Source organism: Acanthochromis polyacanthus, chromosome 17 (assembly GCF_021347895.1).
Source record: "Acanthochromis polyacanthus isolate Apoly-LR-REF ecotype Palm Island chromosome 17, KAUST_Apoly_ChrSc, whole genome shotgun sequence".
NCBI lineage: Eukaryota > Metazoa > Chordata > Actinopteri > Pomacentridae > Acanthochromis > Acanthochromis polyacanthus.
In genome coordinates this window covers 28,159,624-28,182,221 of record NC_067129.1, presented here as the reverse complement: position 1 = coordinate 28,182,221, position 22,598 = coordinate 28,159,624, and the positions used below count along the sequence as shown (strand labels likewise).

General features: G+C 37.7%; 1 protein-coding gene and 1 long non-coding RNA gene across 2 annotated transcripts in view; both read left to right on the top strand.

Moving 5' to 3' along the window:
* The window catches only part of LOC127530697 (uncharacterized), a 58,836-nt gene extending 56,021 nt beyond the window's left edge, over nt 1–2,815 (top strand). The window contains exon 2 of the long non-coding RNA XR_007937380.1: nt 108–2,815. This is a non-coding gene — a long non-coding RNA (uncharacterized LOC127530697). The remainder of the gene's footprint in view (nt 1–107) is intronic.
* Nucleotides 2,816–5,976: 3,161 nt separating this feature from the next.
* On the top strand, nt 5,977–19,265 carry serpinf1 (serpin peptidase inhibitor, clade F (alpha-2 antiplasmin, pigment epithelium derived factor), member 1). Its single transcript, XM_051938014.1, is given in 9 exon segments — nt 5,977–6,129; nt 10,240–10,316; nt 13,142–13,334; nt 13,953–14,108; nt 15,262–15,414; nt 15,417–15,464; nt 16,717–16,856; nt 16,927–17,137; nt 18,820–19,265. Coding segments are annotated over 8 exon segments (1,209 nt in total). The 5' UTR covers nt 5,977–6,129; nt 10,240–10,259; the 3' UTR covers nt 19,071–19,265.
* Nucleotides 19,266–22,598: the final 3,333 nt, after the last annotated feature.

Here is a 22,598-nt window from a genome sequence, read left to right as displayed (position 1 = left end):
GCGCTGACAAAGATTTAAAAAAAAAAAGGGGGGTGTGGGGGGTGGTTGGCAATTCTTCTGCAACCTTTGACCAATCGCACTCGAAGCACTTTTGGCACTTACTACAGGTTTTTCCTTATGTCTGAATTCTTGCTTGTGTTGTACGTCGCTTTGGACAAAAGCGTCTGCCAAATGAAATTGTAGAATTGTAGAATTGTAGAAAACTTTAAATATATACATACTTACATTATACGTTTAGGGAGAAAAGTTGTAATTTTACAAATTTTTCCTGAATTCCGTCCATCCATCCATCTTCTTCCTCTTATCCTGGGTCGGATCGTGGAGGCAGCAGATGACGCAGGTCGTTCCAGACATCCCTCCCACCAGCAACACTTTCCAGCTCTTCCTATTGGAAGAGGGTCTACCCCGGGGTCTCCTCCCAGACAGACATGTTTGGAAAACCTCCAAAGGAAATCTTCCCAGAGGAATCAGATGTCCAAACCACCTCAGCTGCCTCCTTTCATTGCATAGGAGTGGTGGTTCTACTCTGAGCTTCCTCCAGATGTCTGAGCTTCTCAGACACTACCCAGAACACATGACCATAGGTGAGGGTTGGAACGTAGATGGATGGTAAACTGAGATCTTCTCCTTGTTGCTCTGCTCCCTCTTCACCACGATGGTTTGATACTATGCCGTCATTACTGCTGACGCTGCACCAATCCTCCTGTCCATCTCTCGATCCATTTTCCCATCACTCGTGAACAAGATCCCGAGATACTTGAACTACTTCATTTGGGGAAGCAACTCCCCCCAACCCAGAGGGAACAATCCACTGTTTCCATCAGAGGACCGTGGCCTCAGACTTGGAGGTTCTGATCCTCATCTCCACTGCTTTGTACTTGGCCACAAACCGCTCCAGTGCTGCTGAAGGTCTGAGGAACCAACAGAACCACATCATCTGCAAAACGCTGAGATGTGATCCTGAGGTCTCCAAACCAGATACCCTCCTCACCCCGACTGATCCTTGAGATCCATGAACACCATGAACAGGATCAGAGACAAGCGACACCCCTGGAGGAGTCCAACACCCACTGGAAACATGTCTGACTTTGTATGTGGACACAGCTCTCACTTTGGTTGTTCAGGGACCAAATGTCTTGTATCAGAGAGCCCGGTACCCCATACTCCCTCAGTATCCCCCACAGAGCCCCTCAGGGGGCACGGTCATAGACCTTCTTCAGATCCACAAAACACATGTGGACTGGCATTGGTTCGGTAACATACAATCTCTCAAAATATCTGGCGAGCATCATAAAACCTCTCCTGGCCAACACAGATCAGCATTGCAAAAACTCCAAAGAACTGGTAAAAGACCTCAGAAACATAAAAGTTGGAAAAGACAAGGTTTTCATATCTCATGATGTAGTATCATTATTCACCCGAACTCCAGTAGAAGCCACACTAGACTTAATTCATAAACAATTGACAACAGACAAAACATTCAAAAAACGTACAAAACTCTCTGTACAGGACGTCTCCCAGCTGCTCCGGTTTATTGCCGAATCCAAATATTTCCAATTTCGCAGTGTAATTTACAGACAGAAGGAAGGTTTTGCCATGGGGGACCCTCTGTCGGCGATCATGTGTGGTGTTTTCATGGAGGACCTGGAGGAAAAAGCAATAACATCTGCACCCGAGCACTGCCGACCGACTTTGTGGAAACGCTACGTTGACGACGTATTGGAAAAAGTAAAATCAGGACACACACAACAGATCACAGACCACCTCAACACCATAGACCACACCGGACAGATCAAATTCAGGAGGAATAGCTGTCCTGGACATAAACATCGCACACACAGACGATGGCGATATGAAAGTAAAAATCTACAGGAAACCAACATCCACTGACCAGTATTTATTATGGACGTCAGAACATCCAACTGCACACAAGATGTCAGTAATAAGAACTCTATATGATCAAGCACAATTGATCACTGAGGAGGAAGACAAGAAAGAGGAGGAAAAACACATCCAAACCGCACTCACCAGATGCCAATATCAAAAACGGGCAATAAAAAAGGGACGACAGCAGGTGAAGCAGAGGGAGCACAAGAAACTGGAAAAAAGAAACTCAACATCAAAGCCGTACACAGGGGAACAGTCACATTGTCGTACATCAGAGGCACAACTGAATGAATCCAGAGGGCCATGAAAAAACATCACATTAGCACTCCAGTCAAATCTTTTAAAAAACTCAGACATCTCCTGATACACCCAAAGGACAAAGTCAACCCAAACAGCAAATGTGACGTTATATATGAGATCCCAAGCCATTCTTGCAATAAAACATACATTGGAGAGACAGGACGCCCTTTTATCGTACGAAAGACAGAACATCAAAAAGAATGTGAAAAGGAAATGGCGAAAAGACAAACAAGATCAACAGAAGAACAGTCACTGCAAGAACACATGAAATCAGCGATCACGGACCAGTGCAAACAAGAGAACCCTATTATGAACTGGGAGAAGGCCAAAATCATCAGCACAGAAGCGAACAGACATCAACGTTGGATAATGGAGGCAGTGGAGATCCGGAAACGGTCCCAAACGGTCATACTTTCACACACATGTAGTGACAGTGTCGACCTGTCAAAGTTTGACAGGTCAACACCGCCCCAGTGAACATCAGCTGATTTTTAACTACACACCACCTGACGAAGATGGAAGGCTCCGTCAACATGTCAGGTATGTTTTTGACAAAATTACGTGACTGATCACAAAAAAAAAGGTTTTAAACGCATATGGACTGGCAGGTAGAACTCCCATGACCCCCTCAGCAGCTCCGCAAGGGTAAAGAGCTGGTCCGCTGTTCCATGACTGGGACGGAGTCCGCATTACTTCTCCTGAATCTGAGGTTCGACAATCAGTCGGAGCCTTCCTTCCAGCACCCTAGAGTAAACTTTCTTGAGGAGGCTGACCCCTAAATTCCACATAACGCGAAACCGCCGTGCCGCGCAGCACCGCGCAGTGCCGTGCTCTTGAATCGTACTGCAGCACTTCGAACCCATTCTCTTCTATCAGACAATTTCCACTGCACACGCTGCGGAGCGCCAGCGCCGCGTCTCTGAAGCGCCGTCACGCACCACGGCGCTGGAGATTCGCTTCAGGTCTATTTTCTGCGCCGCCGCTACAAAACCTCGTAAATTCACTGTCGTTGAGAAAGCACCAGACAGGAAGTTAAACCGGAACTTTCAAAATAAAACACAATGCACAACCTCTCGGATGTAAATTTTTCCCTATATGTTGTTATCACACCTCCGGAGGCACAAGCATCAGGTCAACAGGATCCCAGACACAACACGACGCCATGGACAAGAGAAATTACCATTTTTTATATAGAATAAACCATACAAAATTAACTATTGGATAAAGAAAAGGACTCATTTGAGATCAAAACATAAATCATGTACTCAACCATGCTAGAAGTCTATAAATCACAGAGCAATGTGGCCGGGACGAGCAGAGCGACCTTGTAGAAGCGAAATGAGGTGTGGTTTATTTATTTTCTGCTTATATCATGCGTTTTTATCGCGTGATATCGCTATTCACACGAGAGCCTCTCTGAGGAGCAGCCCTCCCCATCCGGACGGCGCGCCGCTGCGCTGCGCTTCCAGTGTGCTTTCACTTTCGGAGCAAGACGGCGGCGCTTCGTTCCGTTGCGCGGCGCGGCGTGATCGCGTTATGTGGAAATTCGGGGTGAGAAGTGTGATACCCCAGTAGCTGGAACAAACTCTCCGGTCCTCCTTTTTAAACCAAATGCTCACGTGACATTGAATAGACGTGTCAGCCAAGACAGTCCAACAATGTCCAGAGCCTTCAGCATCTCAGGATGGATCTCATCTGCATCTGGTGCCTTACCACTGAGGAGCTTCTTAACTACATCGACAACCTCTGTCACGGATCAGGACAAAGATTCCCCCAAGTCTTCAGGCTCTGCCTCCCCCACAGAGGATGTGTTTACCAGATTCAGGAGTTCCTCAAAGTGCTCTTTCCACCGTTCAACAACATCCTCAGTACAGGTCAACAGTTCTCCACCAGACTGTACACAGCCTGAGCAAAGCCCTGCCTCCCCTTCCTGAGGCGTCGAACGGTTTGCCAGAACCTCCTCGAGGCCAACAGAAAGTCCGTCTCCCTAGCCTCCCTGAACTCCTCCAGAATTATTAAAATCAAACACGTCTAAAAGCAACAAAAAGCTAACGGTTAAAAGCTGACATCAATCAGCTAGTGGCTAACTTCTGGTGGCAAACAGCTAATGGCTAAATTTTAGCGGCAAGCAGCTAACAGCAAACAGATAGTGGCTAACAGCTAACGACAAACAGCCTAGCAGCAAACAGCTAGCAACAAATAGCTAGCAGCTAACAGCTAGTGACTAACAGTTAACAACTAAGAACTAACAGCAAACGACTAACAGCTAATGCCTAAAAGCTAGCAGCTAGCGGCTAACAGCTAGTGGCTAACAGCTACATACACACCATGTTGTAAAATCCACCAAACACACATTTAAACCTCTCCATCTGAATTTACAACAGCGGCAGCTGAAGCTCCGCTGGTTGAAGGAGAAATGAAGCCGTAAGAAGCTGCAGACTGAGGTCAGAGGTCAGAGGTCATCATGTGACCCTGGCTAATGGACAAGTCGTTTGTTTTTTATATATATAAATTATTATTTTTAAATATTCTTTATTTAGTAGATTAAACTTCACAAACACTAAAATATAAAATAATTACATGTATTACTATCAAGACAAGATGTAAACAGGAAGTAGAAACATCGGCAGCCTAATGAAACCAAACAGACTAAAAACAGTGTTATTATAAAAACAAATATAAAATGTGACCCACCAAATGCTATCGATCAACACAGACCTGTGGGTTGTGTATAAACCAACACATCATTATTTGCTGTGGTTTTTATTTACTGTTGTTGTTTGAATTCATCCACTTATATCTAAATTCAGGATTTTTTCCTGGATTTTTTTTGTACAAATTTAGTATCAACAAACTAAAATAAGTTGAAAAGAAAATGCATCAAAACTTCCATTTTTAGAATCAGAATCAGAAATGTTTAATTGCTAAGGAGGTTTTCTAAAACTAAACTCAGACTTCTGTGATTTAATTAAATTATTAAGTGAAGTCGTTGCAGCAGCTGAATGTTCAATAAAGAGGTAAAAGAAAGAGACAGCACAGACTATTAGGGGATAGAATAAAGGTAGAAGAAAACAAGTTTTGAGTGATTCTGGACCTTTGTTGTTGTCATTTCAGGACATTTTTTGCTTAATTTTGGAAAAATTATTATCATTTTGGACCTTTTTGTCATTCCAAGCAATTATTGTTCAATTTAAAAATATGCTTGTTAATTTGTGCAGATTTTCAGTGATTTTGGACACACTTTCAGTCATTAAACAAGATATTGTCATTTTGGTCAAATTTTGAGTTGTTTTTGTCACATTTTTCCATTTTAGGCACGTTTTGAGTCATATTAAAGAAATACTGGGTGATTTTGGGCTTTGTTTGGTGTCATTTCAGGCAATTTTAGAAAAAATTATTGTCATTTTGGCCAGGTTTGTAGCTGTTCTGCTCACTTTTTTGTGGTCATTTTAGACAGGTTTGGGTCATCTTGGACCTTTTTTTTTTTGTCATTTTAGGTAATTTTTACTTCATATTAGAAAAAAATAGTTGTTTATTTGTGCATCTTTTGAGTGACTTTGGACACATTTTTAGTTTTATTATACATGATGTCATTTTGACCAAGTTGTTCTTGTCACACTTCTGGCATTTCAAACAGGTTTTGAGTCATTTTTAACAAGTTTTTGTCGTTTTAGATCCTCTATCTTGGTGTCATTTCGTACATATTAAATATGAGTGAAAGAATGTTCTTGGAAAACGATTTAAAACGTGTCGTCGGTTTGTGAGAACATCGGATAAGTTTCAGCCTTTCTGCGCGTCCCCGTGGCGCTCCTCTGGCACGGCTGAAGGCGCGCCGCCGTGAGGTCCGGGGAGCGCGCGGGGCTCGGAGGCGTCAGCGGGAGGAAGATTTCTCATCATCATCTTCATCTTCTTCTTCTTCAGCAGCGACGTGGAGCCTCAAAGGTGAGCGGAGCTTCTTTCTACTTTTTACTAAAACGCTGAACTTTTCCTGGATCCGTTTGGATGAAAAGTTTCAGTTTTAGAGCAGAAAGTTTGAAAGTCTGAAGGTCTGAAATTCTGCAGCTTTCACCCAGAAAACTCCGACAGGATCCATAACGGCGTTAAAAGCTGCAGAGAATCTTCGGCTTCAGTCAAACCTGCAGTGTTTCAGATTTTTGCTGCTTTTATTTTCTTTACAGACTTCAGAATATTTGTGTTCAGATTCCAGCAGTTTGGAGCCAAAACGAGCAAAGTTCATGAAACAAAACTAAACAGAACCTTCAGACGTTCAGCTCTGGGAATGAGGCTGGAATAAGGCAATGAAATGATTATTATTATTAAACAAATTTATGTTGTTTTGTAAACAACAGATGATAGAAATCAGACATTATTTTCCATTTTTATTCTAAAATCTGTGAGTTTTTCATTCTTTAACAACATCTGATGTTAAATCTGTTTTTAAATCAACAATATTTTACAGATAGTTTCTGTTATTTGAGGGGAAAAGATGTTTAATAAAATCTGAAAATGAAATATTTTCCCTGTTTTGTTGCAAAAAAAATTAATAAAGTCCCAGAAAAAAAACAGTTTACATGAGTTAAAAACATGTAAGAATTGTCCTTAAAAATATTCTGCATTTTCACTTAAAAAACTATATTATCATAGAATTTATATATTCTATATATTTATTTATTTGCATTGATTATTATTGATTATTTGTATTTATATATTTACATTTATTTTATTTTATTTATAGATATAATTATTATGCATATCTTTATACTTATATTTGTAATAATTCGTTCTTTTATGATGTTTAATTGTAAATAAAAAATATCTGTATTTTATATAATATTTATCATATTTCTGTCTATATTTAAAAGAGAAAATATGAATATTAAAGATTTGAAATTGTTAAATTATTATTTTTTATTTTTTATTTTTTTAACAAATTTTCCATTTAGGTCAGTTCTATGTTTTATAAAATAATAATTTTACTATTAATATTATATTTTTATTATCAATTCAGTTTTATTTTATTTATATCCACTAATAATTAAAAACAGATTTTAGTTTTTATTTTAAGAGAATAATTCTGAAAATTAATGACTGAATAAATAGTCACAGTAATATTTGTCATTTAATAAACTTTTTTCTTCCTTTCTAAATCGTTGTAAAGAAAAACAGAATCAGTTAAAATAATTTAAACTTCAGATATCTGCTGTTTGTTTTTTTTGTTTTTTAACAGTTTCTCTTTAAATCTCTCTGGAGTTTTTTTTTCTTTCAGGTTCAAACTTTGCTGCCAAAACCAACATTTGTTCCAATAATCAATAATCTGAATGAACTCTGGAATAAAAAACATCCAGAGAGAAAAACCTGCAGATAAAAAAAAACCCAGAAAACCACCAGAGGTTCAATTTAAAGAGCTGCTGAGGAACAAACAAACTGAATAAAAATAAAATAAATAAACTGACAAATAAACTTCGTGTTTAGTATAAAAACTAAAATGTTCGTAAAAAAAATCTGAAAATGTTAAAATAATAATTTATTACCTGAGATCAAATTTATTTGTCTTTTGATCATTAATGAAAAATATTTATGTGTAAACAAACAAATACAAAACTAACTAACTAAATAAATAAAGTTACTCTTTATCTTGAGGCCAGAAAATGTATTTAAGTACAGAAAATGATTTGCAGTAATGCTAATAATAATAATAATAATGATATTATATATTTTATAATACAATAATAATTTTAAAACATATTTATATAACTAAATCTAAATATTTAAATCCATAATTAAAAATAAAATATAATTATAAAAAAATGGTAATTTTAATGTATTTTAATAAAGGAAAATTATATGTAATAAGAATAGCAGTAAAAAAAATGTTTAAAAAATATATAAATCAATAATTTAAAACATATGTATAGTTATAAAAATAATTAAAATGCATTTGTTTATGGAAAATGACTTGAAATAATAATAATAATAATAATAATACGAATTATGACCAATTACTTTAAAGTAAAATAAAAGTCATAGTGTAATTAAATGACAGTAAAATCTTTGTATAAATAAATCTAGATCTATAAATTAACAATATAGTAATGTTTATATTATTATATTTAATAATATTTAATTTAAAAAATGTAAAATGTATTTTTTTTGTTATTTTTGCTCCCAATTTAATAATTTTTTTCAAATATTGTAATAAAATATAGATAAATTTAAAAAACTATATTCACAATATTAAACTTGAATTTAACAGTTTTATTTATTCAATAAATTGAAAATATTTGTGAAATTACATTAAATTTGTAAAAATGGTTTTTTTTTTACATTTTCATTAAAAAATCTGCTTTGTTTTAACTAATAGACATGAAGATTTTATTTTACTGTGGATTTTCTGTTTTGTACCTTTAAATTTACAGATTTCATAAAAATATTTCTATTTTTGACAGTTTATAAAGTCTATTAATACTAATCACGTGTCCCATGCCTTTTAAAACATTTATTCAACGTTTTTGTTGCGTTAGCTGCAGAACTTTGCTCATTTCAAGAGATAAAATCTGCTTGATTAAGTTTCCCTGAAACAAACATGAGAAATAGAAATGAAAACATGGTGACAGATTCAGGCGATTCTGGTGACGGTGAACAGCAGATTATTCTCCAGAACCACATTTACAAACAGGAAATTCATCCTGAGTGAGGAAAAGTAAAATATTGAACACTTTAAATGCTTTTATTTTCAGTTTTCCTCAATTTTTAGTCTCATTTCATGTCAACAGAGAAAAGAATCTGAAAGTTTCACATCTGGATTTCCCATCAGACATCTGGAGAGAGAGAGAGAGAGAGAGAGAGAGAGAGAGAGAGAGAGAGAGAGAGAGTGTGTGTGTGTGTGTGTGTGTGTGTGTGTGTGTGTGTGTGTGTGTGTGTGTGTGTGTGTGTGTGTGTGTGTGTGTGTGTGGTCTGCGGTTTTAAATGACAGACTTTTGTTTTCGTGAAACCAAGACAACCAGATCCAGATGTTCAGAACAAAAGAAGCTTTGTAGAAGGAGAAGAAGGAGGAGAACCGTGTCTTCACCATAAATCAGTGAAGACAATGAACAATTGTGTCTAAATAGTAAAAAAAAAAAAAAAGATGCAAAATATGAAGAGGTTGGTGTCAAAAAAGAGCAATTTGGTGAAGAAAACAAACATTCATCCAAATAGTGAACAATTCAGTGCAGAAAATGAAAGAAATGGTCAAAAAATGAAGAAATTTCTGCAGAAATGAGCAACTTAGTGAAGAAAATGGAGAAATTACTGCAAAAATGAACAAATTACTGCAAAAAATGAAGAAATCTGTGCAAAATTACAAAAATGAATGAAGAAAATGAAGAAATTGATTTAGAACATGAAAAGACTAGTCCAAAAAGTGAACAATTTCATGCAGAAAAAGAACAATTTAATGCAGAAAAGGGAAAAAATATTGAAGAAAATGAACAAATTGGTCAAAAAATGAAGAAATTTGTACAGAAATTAACAATTTAATAAAGAAAATGAATAAATTGATGCAGAAAAGGAACAAATTAGTGCAGAAAACAAAGAAATTATTGCAGAAAATTAAAAAAAATGTCCAAAAATGAAGAATTTTGTGCAAAAATGTATAAATTAGTGAAGAAAATTAACAAATAATGAAGAAAATGCAAAAAATAGTCAGTAAAATGTACAGATTGGTCAAAAATGTAGAAATTTGTGCGGGAATTAACTAACTAGTGAAGAAATGAATCTGTTTTGCAAAAAATAAACATTTGTGGATAAAAATTTCTCAGAATTCAGGATTTTTCATGTTTGATGCTCAGAAACCTGCAGTTCCTCTGCTTTTATTCATTTTTATTCATTTATTTATTTAGTCGGCTCAGTTGCAGTCCGGGTTGTTTCAGGCAGATTAAAGGACACTTTTATTTCAGATATTTCCTGTCTATCGAGGCGTTTAAAGGACTTCAGGATCAAACTGAGTTCCTCAAACAGCAGATGTTTCTGGTTTTCTTTGTTTTTTGATCTGGAACGTTTTCTGTCCAACAGGAACTTTGTGGAGTTTCAGGATGAAGACGACGACTTTGCTGATGTTTGGATTCTTTCTGAGCGTCTGTCAGGCTCAGGTAAGCTCACCTGGTTTATTTAACCTGGTTTATTTTAACCTGGTTTATTTAAGCTGATTTATTTAACCTGGTTTATTTTAACCTGGTTTATTTAACCTGGTTTATTTTAACCTGGTTTATTTAACCTGGTTTATTTAACCTGATTTATTTAACCTGATTTATTTAACCTGGTTTATTTAACCTGGTTTATTTTAACCTGGTTTATTTAACCTGGTTTATCTAACCTGGTTTATTTAAGCTGATTTATTTAACCTGGTTTATTTTAACCTGGTTTATTTAACCTGGTTTATATTAACCTGGTTTATTTAACCTGGTTTATTTTAACCTGGTTTATTTAACCTGATTTATTTTAACCTGGTTTATTTAACCTGGTTTATTTTAACCTGGTTTATTTAACCTGGTTTATATTAACCTGGTTTATTTAACCTGATTTATTTAACCTGGTTTATTTTAACCTGGTTTACTTGACCTGGTTTATACTAACCTGGTTTATTTAACCTGATTTATTTAACCTGGTTTATTTTAACCTGGTTTATCTGACCTGGTTTATTTTAACCTGGTTTATCTGACCTGGTTTATTTTAACCTGGTTTATATTAACCTGGTTTATTTAACTTGGTTTATATTCACCTGGTTTATTTAACGTGGTTTATACTAACCTGGTTTATACTAAACTGGTTTATACTAACCTAGTTTATTTAACCTGGTTTACTTAACCTGGTTTATACTAACCTGGTTTATTTAACTTGGTTTATTTTAACCTGGTTTATTTAACTTGGTTTATTTTAACCTGGTTTATCTAACCTGGTTTATTTTAACCTGGTTTATACTAACCTGGTTTATATTAACCTGGTTTATCTAACCTGGTTTATTTAACCTGGTTTATACTAAACTGGTTTATACTAACCTAGTTTATTTAACCTGGTTTACTTAACCTGGTTTATACTAACCTGGTTTATTTTAACCTGGTTTATACTAACCTGGTTTATTTTGACCTGGTTTATACTAAACTGGTTTATACTAACCTAGTTTATTTTAACCTGGTTTACTTAACCTGGTTTATACTAACCTGGTTTATTTTAACCTGGTTTATACTAACCTGGTTTATTTTGACCTGGTTTATTTTAACCTGGTTTATACTAACCTGGTTTATTTTAACCTGGTTTATTTTTACCTGGTTTATTTTAACATGGTTTATACTAACCTGGTTTATTTAACCTGGTTTATTTTAAGTCCTTCAGCTCTGTTTAGAAGAATCCTGGAACAAACACATCAGCCGGTTTTTACCAACAGAACAAACAGATGAGTTTTTGTAATTTAATCAAATCTAAGTTGTTTCGCACAAATGTTGGAAAGCTTTTCATCATTTTCTCTCAGTCTGAAGGAGATTCTGTCTTCTTGGACTATTGTGGAGAAAAAAACGTTATTTTGTGTAGATTTTCATTCATTTACACAGAATTTGAAAATTGTCTAGTATTTTACAGAATAAATGTCATTTTATGCAAATTTATTTTTCATTCTGGAGAAAATTTTGTTATTTTGTACAAACTTTCATTTTTAAGGTTTTTTTTATACATTTTGTGCAAATTCTCTGCCATTTTTTAGAAAATTTTGTCATTTTGTGCTTTTTTTTTGCCATTCTGGAGAAAATTTGGTTGCTTTCCACAAACTGTCATCGTTGCAGAAAATCTTGTCATTCTGGACAAATTCTTGGACCTTTGTGGAGACGATTTTGACATTTTCTAAACATTTTCTGTCATTTTAGAGAAAATTGTGTAGAAATTTTCTGTCATTCTGGACAAATTCAAGTCTGTTTGGACATTTTTAAAAATATTTTTAACCAAAGTTCTGAAAAAGAAAGCCTTCTGTGCAGTACCACGAAGTTAGTAATCAGATCTTTTTGTTTAAATAAAGTTTTCACTCAGCATGTTCCTCTGTGCCCATCAGCTCTGACGTTTCACCATGAAGGTCTGACCATGAAGGTCTGACCATGAAGGTCTGACCATGAAGGTTTGACCATGAAGGTTTGACCATGAAGGTTTGACCATGAAGGTCTGACCATGAAGGTCTGACCATGAAGGTTTGACCATGAAGGTTTGACCATGAAGGTCTGACCATGAAGGTCTGACCATGAAGGTCTGACCATGAAGGTTTGACCATGAAGGTCTGACCATGAAGGTTTGACCATGAGGGTCTGACCATGAAGGTCTGACCATGAAGGTTTGACCATGAAGGTTTGACCATGAAGGTCTGACCATGAAGGTCTGACCATGAAGGTTTGATCATGAAGGTCTGACCATGAAGGTCTGACCATGAAGGTTTGACCATGAAGGTCTGACCATGAAGGTCTGACCATGAAGGTTTGACCATGAAGGTCTGACCATGAAGGTTTGACCATGAAGGTCTGACCATGAAGGTCTGACCATGAAGGTTTGACCATGAAGGTCTGACCATGAAGGTCTGACCATGAAGGTTTGACCATGAAGGTCTGACCATGAAGGTCTGACCATGAAGGTTTGATCATGAAGGTCTGACCATGAAGGTCTGACCATGAAGGTTTGATCATGAAGGTTTGACCATGAAGGTCTGACCATGAAGGTCTGACCATGAAGGTTTGACCATGAAGGTCTGACCATGAAGGTCTGATCATGAAGGTCTGACCATGAAGGTCTGACCATGAAGGTCTGACCATGAAGGTTTGACCATGAAGGTTTGATCATGAAGGTTTGACCATGCTGGATGTGAACCTCTCTCACCTCATAGAGGCTCTGACTGGACCGTTCCTAAAGCACATCTGTTGTCTGTCCCCTCATTGGTCCACTGCAGTCAGACGCGGTGGCCGAGGAGACGGGAGGGGAGGAGGAGCATGTGGAGCTCTTCACCACGCCAACAACTAAGATGGCCGCCGCCACCTCAGACTTCGGCTACAACCTGTTTAGAGCTCTGAGCAGCAGAGAAGCTGGAAACATCTTCCTGTCTCCTATCAGCGTCTCAGCAGCTCTGACCCAGCTGTCCATGGGTGAAGACACAACAGACACAACAGACACAACAGACACAACAGACACAACAGACACAGACACAACAAACACAGCAGACACACAAACACAACAGACACAACAGACACAACAGACACACAAACACAACAGACACAACAGACACACAAACACAACAGACACAACAGACACAACAGACACAACAGACACACAAACACAACAGACACAACAGACACAACAGACACACAAACACAACAGACACAACAGACACAGACACAACAAACACAGCAGACACACAAACACAACAGACACAACAAACACAGCAGACACACAAACACAACAGACACACAGACACAACGAACACAGCAGACACAACAAATACGCAAACACAACAGACACAAAAAGACTATAAACTTTATGGTTGTTTTGTGTCTTTTTGCGGTAGTTTTGTGTCTCTTTGCGGTAGTTTTGGTTATCTTTGTTGTAGTTTTGTTTATCTTTGTGGTTATTTTTGTGTCTCTTTGTGGTTGTTTTGTGTCTCTTTGTGGTAGTGTTGTGTCTCTTTGGTGTAGTTTTATGTATCTTTGTGGTATAAATAGCCCACTCTGCTGTATTTCCGTTCTGTAATTCTGCTTTTCCTTCAGGAGGGTCGGATTCGGCCCAGAGGCAGCTCCATCGGGCTCTGAGGTATCACACCCTGCAGGACCTTCAGCTCCATAACACCCTCAAAGAGCTGCTGGCCGCCGTCCGGACGACTGGAAAAGGTCTGAGCAGCACCGCCCGGCTCTACCTGGCCCGCCGTGAGTTCACCTGGACGGGAAGCAGAGCACAACCCAACACCTGAATGAAGCAAAACACCTCCAGAGACAAAACAGGGGAAATCTGTTTTAACCATTGCGACCATTTCTCAGTCCTTATTCTGCTGTTTTCTTTGTAAAAAAAACAAACAAAACCCATGTGATCCCTGTTTACAGTTCATGTGATTAGTTTAGTTATTGTTTCGGGAAAGTTTACTGTTACTAAAATGCAAAAATTCTTAATATAGATACATTGTTTTCCAAGTAACAACAATTATCCTAAGAATAATGCTGCTGGGTTTTTCGCTGATATAAATACTATTTCAAAAACGTTGCTATTTTTATTTATTTATTAAATTTCTTTTTACAATTTTTGCCCTTTTTAATGTTACGACTGAGTTTAAGGTAGTTTTCTCGTGTTTTGGGGAAAATTTTGTTATTTTGTACATTTTTTTGCCACTCTGGAGAAAATTGTGTAGTTTTATACAAATTTTCTGTCATTTTTGCAAAAAAAATGTCATTTCGGGCAAATTTTCTGGAATTTTACTGAAAATTTTGTCATTTTAGTCAAATAACCTGGCATTGGCATTGTTGCAAAAAGTGTTGTAGTTTTGGGAAAAATTTCTGGCATCTTTGCAAAAAATTTAGTCATTTTGGGAAAATTTTCTCTCATTTTGCAGAAAATTTTATAAGTTTGTGAAAAAAATTTTTCATTTCTGAAAAGACTTTGGCATTTTGGGAAAATTTTCTGAAATTGTTGCTGAAATTTTGTCAGTTTGGGGATTTTTTTTCATTTTGCAGAAAGTTTTGTCATTTTGGGAAAATTTTATGGAATTTCTGAAAAGTACTAGTAGAAGTAAAAGTCTGTAAGATGACAGGAAGTCATTTTTAAGGTTTCTGATCACATTTTGGGGTTTTTTTCTTCGCTCCAGACATAAAAATCTGAAGCCACAAACCTGAACCTAAACTTTGTCTCTACAATCTGTCGGCAGCTTTATTTAGTATTTTTATTTGTTTATATTTTTAAAAACTGCAGTATAAATACTCTCTAATTGATTTAGAATCCTGCTCACATAAAAACATCTTAAACCTTTTGGGCGTTTCTCTTCTTTAACTTTGTCTTTTTGGTGTTGAATTTGGAAACTCTTCTTCTCAGGCCTCCGTCTGAAGCAGGACTTCTTCGCCCTTGTCGAGCAGCAGTATGGCGTCCGGCCCAAAGCACTACTAGGCGGAGCCAGAGACGTGAAGGAGATCAATGATTGGGTGTCCCAGGAGACGGGCGGGAAGGTCCAGCGCTTCCTGTCTAAGCCCCTCCACGAAACTCGGCCGTGAACACCGTCAGCGCCGCCTACTTTAAAGGTAAACAAAGTTTAGTTTCTTCACTCCTGGATCAGTTTTGGTGTTTTGACCGACAGCGTGAGGTAGAGGAACCGATAAAACCTGAAGAACGCAGATCAAACCAGGTAACAGTCAAAGAGTTCAGGTAAGAAAAGTCTCCAGAGCTCCATCAGCACCAGAGACCTCCACGGTTCTCGGTGTTTCCTGTCTTCAAAGCGTCTAACCAGAACGTTTCACCCAGAGCTTTGTCTCGTTTGTCGCCACATTCGTTGGGTTAGAAGACTGAACGATGCGTTTTAAAGCCTTCGGGCGTCATGAGGTCCGGTTGCTACAACAACAGACGTTTGCTAGTTTCAGACGTTCACAAAGAGAAAACGTTGCTTCATCTGGATGAACAGTTTTATGTTCTTAAAACACTGAACGACACATTTTACTCCTTTTAAAAGATTTTTAGTTGGTTTAACAAACAGAAGGACACCTGAATACAGTTATGTGATCGATGCTTCATAAATACTTAGAACTTTGTTGAGCTTCAAAACCAGCTGACATCATGGAGTGTTTATCAGTTTTAATACAGTTTATGTCTGTGACACTGCTTTAAGTGCTCCTGCAGCATTTCTAACACCTCCTGGATGTTTTCTTTCCTTTTTCTGTGATTGTAAATCTCCTAAATATGTTTATCACTCAGGAAATTATCTTTGAGGTACTAAAATGCACATTTTAGTCATTCAGAGAAGTTTTGAATTGGTTTTAGCCTCAACACAGTTTCTGCTTCACACTGTACAAAAATGTACAGTTTTCAGTCTGGAATTTGGTGCAAATATGGATAAGAAATGTGTGAACCAGAATCTGTAAAATGAGCTTTATAAGATATATTTAATAGGTTCACACTAAGCCTCAAAACCAGGTGATGTCATGGAGGGTTTACCCAACTTTATATACAGTCTACAGTATGCAACTTTCACCAATCAGTCTGAAATCTGGTGCAGTTCTGGACCAGAATCTGTAAAATGAGCTTGATAAGTTCTATTTTTTGTAGGTTTATTTTTCTGTATTTACTCCCGTATTTTGGTGGAAACGGATAAATTCAGTAATCTGTGTTTGTACGTTTAATGGGACTCGTGTGCTCTTCTGTTCAAGCCGTCAGCGCTGCTTCTGTGATGTTTGCGGTTGTGAAGCTTTAAATAGAGGTTTGTAAGAAGAGCCAGAATCAGGCTTTCAGTACAGCTGCAGGAACAGGAACACCACTGATCAACTTCTGCTCGTTGAACAGGGAAGTGGGCGACTCGCTTCTCTCAGAGCGGAGCGCTGGAGAGCTTCCAGGTGGACGGAGCTGCCCCCGTCCGAGTTCCCATGATGCAACAGGACAACTACCCGGTGAAGATGGGCGCCGACTCGGACCTGAGCTGCACGGTGGGTGTTTTTTAAAAAACGTCCTCGTTGTCCAAGACGCTCTCTGAACGTTCTCTCCCTCCTGGTCCAGATCGCTCAGATCCAGATGCAGGACGACGTTAGCATGTTCGTCTTCCTGCCGGATGACGTGACGGCCAACATGACGCTGCTGGAGGAGAGTCTGACGGCCGAGTTCGTCCAGGATCTGTCCATGACGTTGCTTCCTGCCCAGGTGACGCTGACGCTGCCGACGCTGAGGTTCAGCTACTCCACCGATCTGCTGCCGCTGCTCGGCGACCTCGGTCAGTCCCACAAACCAGGTTCCAGTGAAGAAAGACTCAAACAGATGAGTCGCTTCTGCACCTTTATGTTCTTACCTGTTTAAAATCCAAGTTTGAATTTTGTCAGATGCCTGCAGGGTGTTTGAGCAGCCGGATGAGACAGGATAAAGATGAGTATTTGGGGCGATGGGATGAAGATTCATTGGCTTTGAAAGGCCCATCCTTTAATGGGTCTTCCAAAGCCTGTCGCCCCAAATATTAAATCCGAAACTCCCCCGAACCAAAGTTTGTCAACAATCAAAGACTCACGCTAATCAAAGCTCATCAATGACCTAAAACTGAATGAATTGAAGTTTATAGGAAACCTGAAACTTTGGATGATTCGTGACTCGGCAAAAAAACAAAACTCCCCAGAACCAAAGTTTGTCAACAACCAAAGACTCATGCTAAACAAGGCTAGTCAATGACCCAAAACTCAATGAATCGAGGTTCCTCAATGATGGTCAAGTATTGGCTTTCAACAGCCAATGAGAGGATGGGAATTCGAAAGCCAATGAATCTTCATCCTGTCACCCCAAATATGAAACTCCTGGAAGTTCTGTAAATATAAAACTCCCAGAACCAAAGCTCATCAACAACCAAAGACTGACATTAATACATACGGTACATATTGGCTTCCTTTGATCCTTTGATGGACCTTCCAATAAATCTTCATCCTGTTGCCCCAAACACTCACTAAAGCACCAAGTACAGATTAATTCACTGTAAAAATAGTCCCATTTGTTTCCTAAAACCAAATTCAGCAGCTGTTTTAGGAAATTACAGGACCTGTTCGAACATCGTTTATTTAGAGGAACAGAAATCAGAGCAGCAGCTAACACTTCCTCATTGATTCTTTTGCCAAACTGACGGCACAACCAGAAGGAATTTATTTTACAGCTGCGTTAAATATAGAAAAGAAGGAAATCCTCAAACTTTAAAGCTAAAACCTGAAGGACATACTCAGCTCCTGTGTTGGCCTGAATAAATTATGATCCCAGTTGTATGACAATGCCAACGAAGAGCTGCAACACTCACCGTACTGCTTTATTTCTGCATTAAAGACGTCAGGAGACATTTGAACTTTTCCATCGAGGCACTTTTGAGGGTTGGTTCAGTGTCGAATCTCAAATCAGTTCTTTGTCTCTCAACAAACCGGAAGATTCAAGATTCAAGAATCAAAGTTCGTTAACCTCTCTGTGACTTACCGATGCTCGGTTCATGGTAGTTTCATGTCATTGATAAGTCTCAATATGTGCAAAGTTTGGGTTGTTCATCCTCGACTCATTGAGTTTTGGGTTGTTGACAAGCCTCCATTATTGTGAGTCTTTGGTTGTTGACGAGCTTTGGTCCTGGGGAGTTTCAGGATGTTGATGAGTCTTGAATCATTCAAAGTTTCGGCTTTCCTACAAGCCTCGATCCACTCAGTTTTGGGTCGTTGATGGGCCTCCATATATCAGACTATTAGATTGTCAATGAGCCTCTATTTGTGGTAATTTTAGGTCATCATTTGAGTTTGGGCTGAGAATAAATTCATGAAACTCGACCAGTGAGTCAGAGCTGAGGTGGTGGGAGGTCTTGAAGAACCAAAAACCCGTCCAGGTTCCTGTGACTGCAGTATTTATGATTCCATTAACATGTTCCGTCCTCTTCCTTCCCTGCAGGCCTCTCAGATTGGCTCGATAACCCCAACATGGAGAAGATCTCGGCTCAGCCCGCCAAGCTCAGCAGCGTCAACCACAAAGTTGTCATGGAGACGGTGCCCGAGGGGAACCAGTACCCGGCGACCACCTCGACGCCCAGCCACCTGACCTACCGAGTGGACCGGCCCTTTCTCTACCTGGTCCGGGACGAGGCATCGGGGGCGCTGCTGTTCATCGGCCGGGTGGTGAATCCCAAAGACCTGAGGATGTAGCCGGGTCTCCGTCTCTTAGCAGGTCCTAGGAGGGATTCAGGTGTTTGGTTCTGGTTTGATTTGTACTTTTCATGTTGAAATCATGTTAATCTGATGGGAAACACGCTGACGACGCTCTGGATTGTTTTCTAAGAAATCAAATAATGTCATCGGTGTTAAAAAAAGAGAAGAAATAAACACGACAATGAAACCAAACACGTCTCTGGTTGTTTATTTCCAGATGGCTTATCCAACTTTATATACAGTCTTTGGCTGTGAAGCTCTGCTCCAAGTGCTCCTGTAACATTTCAATAGAAGTCCTGTTAACTTGTTTTATGTTTATGGACAAGAAATGTGTGAACCAGAATCAGTATAATGAGCTTTTTACATTCTATTTTAGTTGGTTTACATTGAGCTTTGGGGCAGAAAGTTGCTCTCCCTTCACCTACAGTCTTTAGAGCTCCTGTAACATTTCAATAGAAGTTCTGTTTATTTGTTTATTTGTTGTTAATTCTATTCAACATGTTTCTTATTTCAAGCAATCTAAAAAACTGCCTTTCTTAAGAAGACATATCTCAGATGGGATTAGATTTCCCTCATCTAGATAGACAGACCTTTAGAAACGTTCCTGAGGACAGAACCGAGCTCCTGCAGACTGAAGATCTTAAAGTCTGTGGATGTTTAAATACATGTGGTGTGGGCTTTCCAGCCACAGATTCCTGAGGTTTCTGAAACACTTCCAGACCCAAGAAGAAGAAGAGAACGGGAGAGAATGCATGTCCCGGAAAATCCATTAACCTGAAGAGAACCAGATGAGAGTCCTGGACCGGTTCAGGATTCCAGAGGAGGAACTTTAACTCTTTCATTTATTAAAGAACTTCGCTTTCATTTCAAGGTTGTGTTTTTCATTTCCTTTGACCGGCAGTGATGTTTCTGTCCAGCAGAGGGCGACAAACTCATTAAAAACCAGCAGAGAACCAGTAGAACCAGAGAACCCAGAAACTCCAGCAAGGACTCACAGAACCCAACACAAACAAAACTCTAGAGAACCTTTAGCACCTTTTTGTTACAATTTTCTGCCTTTTAGTTACAATTTAGAATCTTTTTGTTACAATTTTATGTCTTTTGTTGTCATTTTGTGTCACTCTGTTGCAATTTTATGTCTCTTTGTTGTCATTTTTGTGTGTCTCCCAGTTTTAATTCCTCTGATCTGAGGTGTTCTGTAAGGAACCACCTCCAGACCAACATCATGGTTGTGTTCCGTTGTGTTGATGTTCCGTCTGTTTGGCCTTTTATTTCCACCACCTCTGGGAATAGTCAGGTTTATTTTGGGAACTGTGAGTCCTCAGATAACGGCAAGTTTTTGGCAGAATGTTCCAGAGCATTCCTGTAATGCAACAAAACTAATGATGGAATATTAGGAGTTTTTGTTGAGGAACACATGAAAGAACGTTCTTCTGTAAAAAGTTTTTTTTTTTTCTACAGTGACAAAAGACGAAACATTCAGAAGAAGTTTTCCAAATGCTGTTGAGACCTCAGATGATGGAACGTTCTAGATGTTTCCTGTATATTAACAAAAGTGGGACATTTTGTCTGTTTGTTGAAGGAACACATGATAGAACGTTCTTCTATAAGATGTTTCCACTGTAACAAAGGAGGAACGTTCTCACAACAGCATTCAAACAAAATTTATGTTATTGAGGCCTCAGATGACGGAACGTTCTTTAAAAGACGTTCCTGTAGTGTGATGTATTAACAAAGGTGGAACATTCTGGCTGCAACGTTCTGAGGACGTTTTTGGGACGTTGTTGAGGAACACAACACAGAATCTATGAAACGTTTCACAGTGTTGATTGATGACTAAAGAAGAACGTTGTCGATGCAACATGGAGCTCTGAGAACGTTCAAGTAGAACGGTCTGACAAAAGAAAACACAAACATTTTCTCCCTTTAAGAAGAACGTTCTGGAAAATAAAAAACTTCTCAATGAAAACATAATTAGAACTTTACATAACTTTCTCAGAACGTCTTTAGAACAAACGGTTCTCTGTGGATCAGGTGAGGTTCTCCTGGATGTGTTCCTTTGACTAAACCTGCTGATGCTGGGTTCTCGTTGTCGGTTCTCGTTGTCGGTTCCTGTAGAGTCGTGTTGCTGCAGCAGACGGTCATGTGACCAGACGGACACTTCCTGTTTGTGCGACGATGACTTTGAGTTATTTATACGATGAGGAGCTAAAGTGTGAAGGTTACATCACACAGACACACAAACTAACACACTGGTGTAAACACTTTGAGTCACTATTACAGAAAAATTGTCCAAAACATCTAAAAAATTTGTCCCAATTGACTGAAAATTTGTCTAAAATGAGTCAAAACTGTCTAAAACTAACCAATGTTTCTATAAAACCACAACAATCACAAAAAATACAAACAATTCTCCAAAACATCTTCAAACATTCTGTCTAAAGTGACTGAAATTTGTCCAAAAAGTTTTAGAATTTGTGCAAAATGACAAAAAAGTCCAAAATACTTTTTCACAAAACAAAAAAAACTCTCCAAAATGACTGAAAATCTGCACACTAAAAAACATTTCAAGAAATTTGTACAAAATTACTCAAATTATGCCTAAAATTAATCAGTGTTGTAATAAAATGACTCAGTATTTCTGGAAAATGACACAAACTGATGCACAATTACAAAAAAATGGTCAAAACATCTTTAAAAAATGTATATAGAATGACTTTAAGAGTGTCCAAAATGAGAAAAAATGTCCAAAAAGTTTTAGAATTTGTAGAAAATGACAAAAAAGTCCAAAATAACAAACTGAGATTAAACTTTTATCCAAAATAAAAACACTTTTAAAAAATGAATCAGAATTTATCCAACAAAACTCAAAAAAATTCATCCAAACTGACTTGAAATTTGCAAAAAAAAAAAAAAAAAAAAATCAAGTTGCATAACAATTTCTGAAAGAAATTTGTAAAAAAGTATTAAAATTTGGCTCAAATGAATCAATGTGTATATAAAGTGACCACAATTACAATAAATACAAAAAATGTTGAAAACATCTTCAAAGATTTGTCCAAAATGACTCGACATTTGCCCAAATTATTTAGAATTTGTGCAAAATGATAAAAAAATGTCTAAAATAAAATTTTTCCCAAACAACTAAAAAATTTTCTTCATAATAACTTCATTAAAAAAGTTTTGAAATTCTTGAAAACAGTTTGCACAAAATGATTCAGATTTGCCAAAAATGAATCAATGTTTATATAAACCAACCACAATTACAAAAAAATTGTCCAGAAATTCTCAAAAAATTGTCCCAGTTGACTCAAAATTTGTTCAAAAAGTTTCAGAATTTGTGAAAAATTACCAAAAAAATGTCCAAAAAGCAAATTGAGATTAAAACACTTTTCCTAAATGAATCTGAATTTTCCGACAAAATTCAAGTATTTTGTCCATCTTTGATCCTTTAAGATTTCCTGAAGCAGATTTTCAGAATAATGGTCAGATTCTGGAGGAAATAGGAGGAAACTGTCGGTAAAA